Consider the following 12,122-nt stretch of genomic DNA (forward strand, 5'->3'; position numbering starts at 1 on the left):
TGTTCCAGGAAGTGAAATTATTTTATCAGTACTAATTCAAAGAAAATTGTCACAGGTCCTATTAGGGTTGTTGGAAAAGGAATGGGGATTGTTATATGAATATCATGATGATCAAGACTTTTTTCAAATTCAATGAGCCAAACCGTCCAATGCCAATATATATACAAAAAGGCTAAAGTATTTTATTAAGATGAAAAAAAACACGCAAACTAGACAATCATCAATGTTAAAAAACATATCTACATTTCTCTTACGTATTTAAACATGCAAAATTCAAAATATTGCTAATATAATATACCAAAATAAAAATAAAATAAAAAACTTTACCTTGTTTGACTATACTAGCGCGTTATTGATTAATTTATTCATCCAAAATCAACCTTACTTTCCGGGAAATTGGGAACTGATCCATAACTGAACAGCCCCAAGTAGAGCTCTAAATATGACTATTTAAGGCAAAGCCAAATAAAAAGCTAATTAAACCATAAATCTTGAATTGATCGAAGAAGTATTTTAGCTCTAATATTAAGTACGTAGTAGTAGATCAGTTGGAATAAGTTTGTTTAGGCATTTTACAATGATGAAGCCAGTGGCAACCGCAGCAGCACCAGCAGCGGCTGAGGCATATGGTGTTCCCCTGGTGAGCGTTGTAGGGGATTTTTTCTGTGTCCCTTACCCTGTGGAGCTAATAGTGAAGAAAAAAAGCCACAATTTGTTTGATTCAAAATACGAAGCTTTAGATGCTAATGGAAATCTTTACTTCCACGTCAATGGTTCGTCTCATAATTTCGAGAAAAAGAGGGTCATGCGTGATGCTGCTGGTTTTCCTCTTCTTAACATGCGCGAGAAGGTATATATTTTATTTTAACCACACATGTGATGTGAGAAATGTTAAGAGACCTTAAGCGGATAGGCACAATAAGAAGTGTGGCATTACTATTGGTACAATTTAATATTAGGTGTCATAAACTTTGATTTAATAAATAATATAAGAAATCTTTTAGTTATGCATACATATATTTATTTAAATAAATAAATATTAAACGAGTACTATCAAGACAGGGTGCTGTACCCACCCAATTTCCTATTTAGGTGGGGAAAACTTGCCCAGTTAGAGGCAAGTACCTGCAAGGCCCCATATCCACGAGTCAAATTTTCATTTCTAATTGTGTAATTGATAAATGATTATACAAATGAGCTACACTCAGAGACGGAGCTACTTTAGCTCCAAAAGCGCCAATGGGCCCTTCCAAAATTTTGGACAAAGAAAAATTTATAAAGTAATTTTATGTTAAAAATTTTATTTTTCAAAAAAATTATGTATTGGCTCCCCTTAATTTCTTTTCTATCTTTTGGTCTCCCTTACTGTTAATTTCTACCGCTACACCATTCCATTTCTCTATTTAAAAAGAAAATTGGTAATTCCAACATTCTTTCTCTACCTTCGCATTTGAAAATACATTTTGAAATATTTTCTTTTTCACACTTTTTGCATGACAGTGTTTATTATAGTTACAATATTATTCTTGTAAATTTTTGAAATTGTTTGAATAGTTTACAGTTTTGAAAACAAGTTTGAAATTTTTAAACACGTGTAGTAAACTAAAATGTCAAGAACTCTCTTATTGATACTATAAACTATTCAGATTTTCTTAAAAATTTACCGATAAGATGTTGCAACTATAACGAACCCCACCATAAAAAAATATAAAAATATTCCAGTATATGTTTTTGAATATAAAAATTAAAAAAATATTGTAATACAAAATTATAATTAACACTCTTCCATTAAAAAAAATACACAATCTTATTAATTACAAAAGTAGTTACAAATATTTAGTTTTTTTTATCCCATAAAAGACCTATATATAATTAATGTGCCATTTGGTAACACTTTCGTTTTTTAATTTTTTAATCACAAAATGAAAGTAAAATTTTTGTTTTTAAAAAAAATATTTTTGAAAAACAAAAATGCGTTCTATAACTACTTTTGTTTTTCATTTAAAAACAGAAAACAAAAGTGTGTTTTGTAAAGTTCATTTTTATTTTTATATTTTGATTTTATTTAAGTCGGGTTTAGATCCGGGGTCGGATTCGGGTTCAAGTCAAAAGTCGGGTTCAGCGCCAGGGCTGTGGGGAGAGGATTTGGGTCCGGGTCTGGTCGTAATCCAAAAGATTCATTAAGAAAAAAAAAACTGTTTAAAAAAATATTGAAAGTTATTTTTTTTTTCTTTTTAAAATTTTGATTTCTAATTATAAAATTGAAAAGTAAAAACAGTTTTAAAAAATTCACTTTTCTACTTTTAAAAATAAAAAATTGATTAAAAAAATGTTACCAAACGCCACCTAAATATGGTGGAGAGAGCGTATTTACCATGACATACATATACATAAAATCAAGTCTCATTTGCATTTATTGTGCTCAAAGTTTAGTTTAAAATTAAATAATACCTATACTCAATAACTTTAATCATAAAATTTATTCACTAAAAATATATATTACAAATGATGTAAAAGGCATTGTCATCACGTCATCGGTGGACGATTTATCGAGGAGAAAGCTCGGAACAAAATAACATGATATTCAGCGTTCGAAGATCGAGTTCTTTCCAGCTAACGAAATTTCGACACAAAGTTTTCCTACCCAATAATCTCAATGAAGATGTTCCAAACTTTCAGATTGTTGAATCCAACTCACCATCTTGGTCTTATAAAGTTTACAAAGGCGAAACTCTCATTGCTGAGGTATTTATATAATATATTTCAATTTCTCATTTTTTATTAGCTATATATAAATAATAAAATATGATTTCATGATTGAAAAATTAATACAGTTTAAATTCGTCTTCTCGTGGGAGAACATTGCCAAAGGTACTAAAAAGCTTGCACTCAAAATTTATCCAGGCGTAGATTACGCTTTTATTGTCGCATTAGTTGTGATCCTCTACGAAAATGATATTACATGTATTTAATTATATAGAACATATATATGCATGATTGTAATTTAATGTAGTATAGAGTCAAGTCAACTATTATTATACATATAACATACCTATGCTGTATACATCGTTTCAAGTAAGCCTCACATTGTATCCTGTATTTACATTACTAATAACATGTTAGTTAGGGTGTCGTGCTTGTAATAAACGTTTTCAATATTTTATCTTACATTCATTATCTATCACTCGAATCTAATCAATACTATCACCGATAACAAACAATCCATCGCTGAAACTTATATTCGATGGGATAATGTCAAGTAGCTTTCTATTTAAAAGAAAACTAGAATCAAACTTTTGTTTCAAAAGAGAAATCATAATATCATTAGAAGTATGCAATTATCTACTATTGCTGTAGAACATAGTGTGTCTATAAGTGCTGGAGCCACTACTACAAAAACCCCCTTTAGAGGCGGTTTTTAAGCCCTTTCAGCGTCGGTTTTCGCGAAATTCGCTACCGACGCTGATCAGGGCGACGCTAAAGGGTTTATAAAAACCGACGCCATATGTACCCCTATGGCGTCGGTTATTATGAAATAACCGACGCCATAGGGGTACATATGGCGTCGGTTTTTATAAAATAACCGACTCCATAGGGGTTTCCTAAAATTTTTTTCAGCTTTCATTAATATATTTTTTTTACATTTATTAAAAATCTAAATTTATTTTTGTATTATTAATTAAATTAAATTAAAGCATAAATAAAATTAAATTAAAAAGTTAAATAAATACAAATTTACATTGCTCTATATGTTTGTATATTAGGTATTTTTTTATTAATATTTTATATTTTATAATTAATATGTGTTTGTATTCTAGTATTTTAGTATCATTTTTATAATTTTTTAAGTTATGTTTTATATAATAATTAGTATATTGAATATTAAAATAATGTGTAATATTTTAATTTTTATGTAATTTAATATTTTTATACATTTAAATTTTATAATATGGGTTTGTATTTTTCTAGTATATTATTATTATTTTTATAATTTTTTAAGTTATGTTTTGTATAATAATTAGTTTATTGAATAATAAAATAATGTGTAATATTTTAATTTTTATGTAATTTAATATTTTTATACATTTAAATTTTATAATATGGGTTTGTATTTTTCTAGTATATTAGTATTAATTTTATAATTTTTTAAGTTATGTTTTGTATAATAATTAGTTTATTGAATAATAAAATAATGTGTAATATTTTAATTTTTATGTAATTTAATATTTCTATACATTTAAATTTTATAATATGGGTTTATATTTTTCTAGTATATTATTATTATTTTTATAATTTTTTAAGTTATGTTTTGTATAATAATTAGTATATTATCCCAATATTTTTGTATTTTTTTTAGCTTACTATATCTATCATTAACACTCAACAATATCTATCCTATGTATTAATATTATTCGAAAATTACTCTAAGTATTTAAGGATTATCTAAATATATATAAAAAATATTCTTATAAAAGTAAGTTAAAGAAAACATACCTTATACCAAAAATTATGTACTTGACTTCCGATAAAGTCACTTCCGATAAAATCCTAACAACCAAGTTTAAGAGAAACGAAAATCAAATATTATCCTAATTCTACCAAAATTTCGTCAGCATAACGACTATAATTGAACGTTTCCAAAAAATTTAAATCTATTAATAACATTTTCCTAATACCATTAATAAACAAAATTTGAGAACCTTTCAAATATGAACTTTGACATTGATAATCATGGTACTAACACGAACATATTATGAGTCAAATATAAAGACCTACTAAGTATAATAAATGCATAGACACATCAATTAGATTATACAAGACAAGTGCCTAAAGTAACAAACAAAACAAATGTCACCTAATTTCACGAACATGTTTTGAGTCAAATATAAAGACCTACTAACACGAACATGTTTTGAGTCAAATATGAATGTGTTATGTCACCTAATTTCTTACAACTAGCGAGTAATAACCTAGTTATTTATGTTATGTACTTTTCCTTTAACATTTATGTTTTTTATAATAAAATTTGATCCAAATTCTACTGAAATTTTGGCAGCATAACGACTGTAATTGGACGTTCCCAAAAATTTTAAAAGTGCCTAAAGTAATAAACAAAACAAATATAACAATACAGAACAAAGAAACTAACATAAACAATACAAAATTTATCCACCCATCCGACCGCAGTACATGTATTCGCAGAACCTACTTCACTACGGATGAATATTTAAGATATTCAAACTCAACTAAGCATGCATTGATAATTATTTATACTAACAAAAGGTTAGTGGATGGATATACCTATTGCAAATTCGATCAACACCGAAATATGTCGACCCTCAAATATTAGCACACAACCAATAACATAATGCAATATACAACCAATTTAAAATTTTAATTATTAAATTACTTACTAGTTATTAAATAAAGTAGCAAGTTACTAGCTAGTTACTAATTTCCATAGTTAATTTTTAAAAAAATAACATATAAATATATATACATATATAATCAATTATATATTCACACTACCATTATTTTAAAAATTTTATCTCTAAACTAATTAAATTCCTACTACCTCTCATTCTCATTCACAACAAATATATATACAATACAAATACACAAAATACACAAATAGTATATACACACAAGATATATATAAACACATATTCAATAATAAAACACAAAGTATATACATATATATATTATATATCAAGTTAATAAATATTTACCTTATAAACGCAATCCGGCGATAAAATGCTACAAAAATCCGACCACCTCTAGAACACACACAATATAATATTAATAAAATAAAAAAATTCTAAAAAAATTTACAAAAACGAAATAATACCAATGTACACAAATAAAATGAATAGAAAGCATATTTATACCTTAATGGACGTTGAGACTCAACGTTTTCTCCGCTAAAATCGGTGGCCGGAGTTATACCCACCACCTTTCTTTATAATAGGTTCGGTTTGGTATATAGAGGGGAAAAAAACTAAACTTTTTTACAGTATAGGTTTAGGTATAGAAAATAGAAGATTTTAAGACAAAAATGGGGTAAAATGGTTAAGAAATGAGGGTGAATGAGGTTGTTTTAGTGGTGGTTGGCGAGGGTTTTTTCGTGGGTTGGGGCTGCTGTGGGTGGCTGTTCTTCGTGCTCAGCAAGGTGTGAAATGAGGAAGTGAGGAAGACGAAGCAGAAAGGGTCTGATATATAACCCTATGGCGTCGGTTATTAGGTATTAACCGACGCCATAGGTGCCACGTGTCGAATAAAGGTGGCACCTATGGCGTCGGTTAATACCTAATAACCGACGCCATAGGGTTATATAAAAAAACCCTGATTTTTCCCAACCCCCAACCGACGGCATAGATATATATACACTCTATACCTACGGTTTTTACCAAAAAACCGCCTCTAAATGTCAATGCAGATATTTTCACCCCCTTTAGCTTCCCTTTTTATAAATTAGATTGAAAAAAGGGAAGCTAAAGGCTTAGATTGTAGTAGTGAGCATCGTATGGTATGGGCATGACACATACCTATACCTAAAGCTCATAATACTATGCAACTTCCGTCATTTATAAAATGTCTCTTAAACACCATTTGAAATATTAAAAAAATAGTTTATAAATTGTCATTAAAACCACTATTCTCAACCACCAATAAAAGATAATCATCTAAAATAATTTTTCGAGCTAGCTATTTTTTTTTCCTAATTCTGGATCAAGATTGTAGGTGATTGTAGGATTTGGTATTAGGATTCATAAAAAATTATTCCTTTCATACCAGTATCATTTCATAAATGTTTAGTTTCCTTACTACTCTCTCCCAACCATTTTTCTCTAGTAACTACACACTGCTTATATTTTACAATCAATTTTCGCAGTATAAAATGATCACATACAGATAATAAAGATAAGATCCTACTTTCTTCTAAAATTTTGGCACTTAAGCTTAAGCAACAGGAAACTTATAATAATCTGATGAAAAAGAATGAACAAATAGATAATTTTTTATTTTTCTTTTTACATCTATCCATTATTTCATCTCCAGTGATACTAAGAGATTGTAAATTTGTAATTACAGATATTGTACCTATAGTGTATTTGTTGAAAGAACATACTCCACATCATATTGTCTAAATCACAATCAATAACTTATTTGGCGAAATACAATAATGATGCATGCAAAAAATTAAAAGAAAATATGATAACGAAATCTATTAAAAAGTTTGGATCTAATTGCCACAAGCATGTACAAACTTCATTAATATAATTATCTAATCGACAAAAAGGATAAGAAATAGTATTTCTTCTAGAATTGCCTCAAGATCAAATGTATATAAATGGCACCAATAATATTATTAGAGGCCCTCACCTTACATAGGGAAGACAATTGTCATATATTTACATAAATGGCACTAATAATTAACAAAGAACAAACACAATTAATCAAAAGTAGTAGTTGACAACTGTTAAATATATATTAAACTTTAGATAAACAAAATTATCTTGAAATTAGTAGTCAAAGACTGATTAAGAGGTGAAGCAAGATAAGATGGTCTCAACCAAAATAGTCAAGATATGTCTTACAAAATTGGCATTACAAAACTTTAGGTTAAACTTAGGACTAATATTATCGTCATATCATAAACCTTAGGTTAATGTCTGAACAACATTAACGTTTCATTTTAGATAAAGAACAAACAGTGAAATAATTCAGTACACAACATAATAACTCTTTATAATAAATTGGTTAAAAGTATTGATCGAAGTTCGAAAATGGAGCAAGATTGATGACAAGAATTTATACAAAAGAAATGATAAAACTCAATGATAATAAAACATTTAAACCGAAATTACTCAAACACGATGACAATCTAAGCTCTTACAGAAGTCATAAAAAGGAGAGAGAGAGAGAGAGAGAGAGAGAGAGAGAGAGAGAGAGAGAGGACCTCTACAACAGATTAGCTAACACAATGGAGGACAAATTTCCTTTAGCTCTCATAGCCGCCCCGTCGGGTCAGGGCTCTGACCTCCCCGCAAGTCTTTTTGCTAATCCTAATTCCGCCAAGCAACTCAAGTTTTTGTCCAACTTCAGTTACTATTCGTAGCTCAAATATGGCACATAATTCATTGAATTGATTGTCATCCTTAACTCCTCCAACTTAGCATATACATGGTCCTTTTGTTGATGTAGTTGATCTCTTGCATAAAATTTGTGGACTTCACCTTTGACAAAAATCCAACTACATCCTGTTTCCTTTCTTACACCTTGGTCTTTCATCATATGTCTTAAACTAATTCTATCTTCGTAACTCCCTGCCTCCATATAAGTGTTGGAAAGAAGAACATAAGTAGCTGAATACTCCCCAACTCAATATTTCCATGGACCCTACATGCTTCCAATAGGGTCTGCCAGATCATTTCATTAGGCTCAATAGGTATCTTTTTTATGAAGTCAATAGCATCAGCAAGGCGACCGACACGACCAAAGACCAAACCATAACATTCCTTCTTTCGTTGAAAGTAAAGTAAACCTTCTTCTACCATACCCATGTGGCTGAAAGCAAACAGGATGCACAATAAGGTAACATCATTTGCCTTCACATCCATTTGCTCGATTCTTTTAAAGAGTAGTAGAGCATCTTCCACAAGACCATGTTGAGCATAACTTGATATTATAACAGTCCATGTAATAGTATCAGGGTTGGGAATCCTCTCGAAAATAATTGTTGCCTCAGTTATGAAGCCACATTTGGATCGAATACATGTCAATAAGAGCACTTTTTGTACACTTACCAGCATCCGGGCCAGCCTTACATAAAAGACCATGGACTTGTCTGCCATAATCAAGCAAAGAAAGGCTAGCACTTAATCAAGCACGGTAGAAAAAGTAAACTGATTGGGTATAAACCCATCTTCCCTCATTTTTGAGAAGGTCTTAAGTGCTTCCTCATACTCAGAGCATTGAGAATAAGCCACTACTAAGGTTGTCCAAGACACTATGTCTCTTTCTTCCCTCCTATCAAAAGTTGTCCTTACATCTTCAAGTAACTCACATTTAGCGTATGCATCAACAATTGCATTGGAAACACTTGTCTTGAACACTGATCTAGACTTCAAAACCATTCCATGAACTTACCTTATGAAACCTGTACATTTTACAACAGATATTGCATTGAACACACTACAATACGTGTAAAGGTCTGGACAAATACCTTTCTCATACATGGTTACAAATAGTTCCAAAGCTTAATTGGCTGTACCCACATTGTGAATAGCCTGATATCATTGCATTCCATGGGGGTATGAATTCCACAGCTAGTGAAATTTGAGTCAAAAATGGATCTCGCATAAGACAAAGACTTACATTTTGAGTACATGTCTATTAAAGCAGTTCCCACATTAATGTTAGAATCCAGATGAAGTTCAAAAGCATAAGCCTGAACTATTTTACCCTTGTCAGTATCACCTATTTTACCAACAACATTTGAGACACTAATTATGGTGTACATATTAGGTGAAATTCCCTCATTCTTCATTTTGAGAAAAAATTCAAACGCTTCTAAGTGATGGTTTTTTGATGTGAATCCTGATATCATAGCATTCCAGGAGACTTGATTATGTCCTTTCATGTTCCTAAACACCTTACATGAATCTTCTATGGAGCCCAACTTCGCATACATGTTAAGAAGAGATATATTGACAAAAGTAAGAGATCAAAAGCCACTTCCAACAATTTGAGCATGTACCATTTTACCCAATTGAATACAGTCCAAACCAATACATGTCTGAAGAATTGTACAATACGCAAACTTATCTGGAAAGATTCCATGATTCATCATCTCACAAAAGAACTCAAACCCATCATAGAATTGTTGAGAATATTTTACCAGGATCTAGATTTACTAACAAGTATGTTGATTAACATCCTAAATATGAACTCTCTAAAACAATGAAATAAACACATAAGGGTTTAAGAAAATCTTACATTGATTCCAGCAGAATATAATGACTCCTTTTGTTCAAGATCTCTAGCCCTTGATTCCTTTTGGTAGCAGAGCATTATCAAAATCTGAACCTAGATCTCTTTCTCTCCTTCGAGTTTGGTTACCACCGTCTTACTCACTATGATTGAGTACTTGACTTGCTATATGTGGGCATGTCACTCATCACTAAGGGTTCGAATTATAAGTGAAGAACAATGAAGGAGGTTTGAAACAACTAAGGAAGGAACTCTCTCATCTAGGTTTGGTGGAATAGTCAAGTTGACAAAAGTTCAAGTGGATGAGATGAGGGCATCATGTTCCTTTTATAGTGTTTCAACTAGGGCTTAGGGTTGAATTATATGGATAAAAGAAGAATAAAATATTGCACAATAAATTACACTTGGTCGTACACTTAAGTGAGCCAATCTCTAGTTATATTTTTTCCACTTTATTTCAACCACTTATTCTTCTTTTTAATAATACCATATTTTCCAATTCAAACCTATAAACGCCAAAACTATTTATTTAATAATTATAATTAATTATTAAATAAAATTGTCATTTATGTAATTTATTAATTAGACCATACAAAGTCTCTTAATTAACAAATTGACCCCAAATCTCTTTTCTTCACAATTAAGCCCTTGCTTAGTGAAAATTCATAAAATAAGACATAGTCTAATTTTAGAATTATAATTGATTAATTAAAATCAATTAACTGAGTCTGCAAGCAGTATTATCTCAACTAGTGAGGGGACCATGGGCCTATATAACCGAGCTTTCAATAAGTAGATCTAGAATTCACTAAGTAAACTCTCAACTTATTAATTCCTCATTGAACCACTATAGAACTTGGAATTGAATACACTCTCAGTTATATAGAATGCTATATATGTTGGAAATTATTTTACCAGGATCTTAGATCTACTCACAAGTATGTTGTTTAAACATCCTAAATATGAACTTTCTAAAACGATAAATTAAACACATATAAAGTTAAGAAAACCTTACATTGATGCAAAATGGAATTAATGTCTCCTTCCACTCAGATCTCTAACCCTTGATTCCTTTCTGTAGCAGAGTATAATCAAGATCTGAGCCCGAATGTCCTTCTTCTTCAAGTTTGATCCTTCACAGTCTTCCAATCTATGATTGAGTTACTGCTTGCTGTGTGTGGGCACTTACTCTTTCACTAGGGTCACGAAAAAGATGAAGGGAAAAGAGAGAGAGGGTTTCGGCCAAGGTATAGAAAGTGGGGAAGGCTCAGTTTTTCTGAAGAGAGAAATTTCTGTCAGAAAAGCTTGTGAAAACTTTTGTTAAAGCATGTTATGTGACTGAGCCATCACTTTCTATTTAAAGGCAACTACTAGGTTTAGGTTAGGAATTATTTGGCATTAAAATAATGAAAATATTAATTTGAAAAACTCCATATAGTGGCCGGCCAAGGTGTATAAATGGGCCTCACTTGATTTTGCAGTTTTATCAAATTTTATCTCTATTTTCTCAAAAACGCCAATTTTCCAATTCTAACCTTTTAAATGCCAAAACTAATTATTTAATAACTAAAATAGATTATTAAATAATATTGTCATTTAATTTAATTATTAATTAGACATATAAAGTCCATTAATAAATAAATAAACCTAGAAACTCTTTTCTTTACAATTTCACCCCTGCTTAGTGAAAATTCATAAAATTAGACATAGTCTAACTTTAGAATTATAATTTATCAATCACGAATCAATTAATCAGTCTTACAAGCAGAATGTTCTCAACTAGAATGGGGAACATGAATCTATATGCTGAGCTTCCAATAAGTGAACCAAATTTACCAAGTAAATTCCTACTTATTAATTCTTCGTTGAATCCACTCTTAGAACTTAGAATTGCACTCTCAGACTTATATAGAGCATATTGTATGTTCCACGATATCAATATACTATCTCATTTAACCATTGTTATAATCTTATTGTGATTTAAAGATCCTCTATATAGATGATCTACATCGAGATGGGATTTCTTTACCGTTCTCACCCCTCAATATATTTTGCCCCTTAAAACACTTAGCTACCTGTAAATGGTGTTTAGTGATCTAATAATTAGTCAGTTAAACAAGAGCTTATCC

At 30.2% G+C, this 12,122-nt stretch overlaps 1 protein-coding gene and 1 pseudogene across 1 annotated transcript; one reads left to right on the forward strand and one right to left on the reverse strand.

Moving 5' to 3' along the window:
• The first annotated feature begins 488 nt into the window (after nucleotides 1-488).
• LOC115706983 (protein LURP-one-related 14) lies at nucleotides 489-3,514 on the forward strand. Its single transcript, XM_030634770.2, has 3 exons — nucleotides 489-850; nucleotides 2,518-2,745; nucleotides 2,835-3,514. Exons 1-3 carry the CDS (start codon nucleotides 578-580, stop codon nucleotides 2,970-2,972), a joined length of 639 nt encoding a protein of 212 aa, XP_030490630.2. The 5' UTR covers nucleotides 489-577; the 3' UTR covers nucleotides 2,973-3,514.
• A 4,503-nt stretch (nucleotides 3,515-8,017) lies between these two features.
• LOC115704003 (pentatricopeptide repeat-containing protein At3g53360, mitochondrial-like) overlaps nucleotides 8,018-12,122 on the reverse strand; it is a 56,455-nt pseudogene continuing 52,350 nt past the window's right edge.

The sequence above is a fragment of the Cannabis sativa genome, chromosome 1 (assembly GCF_029168945.1).
Source record: "Cannabis sativa cultivar Pink pepper isolate KNU-18-1 chromosome 1, ASM2916894v1, whole genome shotgun sequence".
In the NCBI taxonomy this organism is placed as follows: Eukaryota; Viridiplantae; Streptophyta; class Magnoliopsida; order Rosales; family Cannabaceae; genus Cannabis; species Cannabis sativa.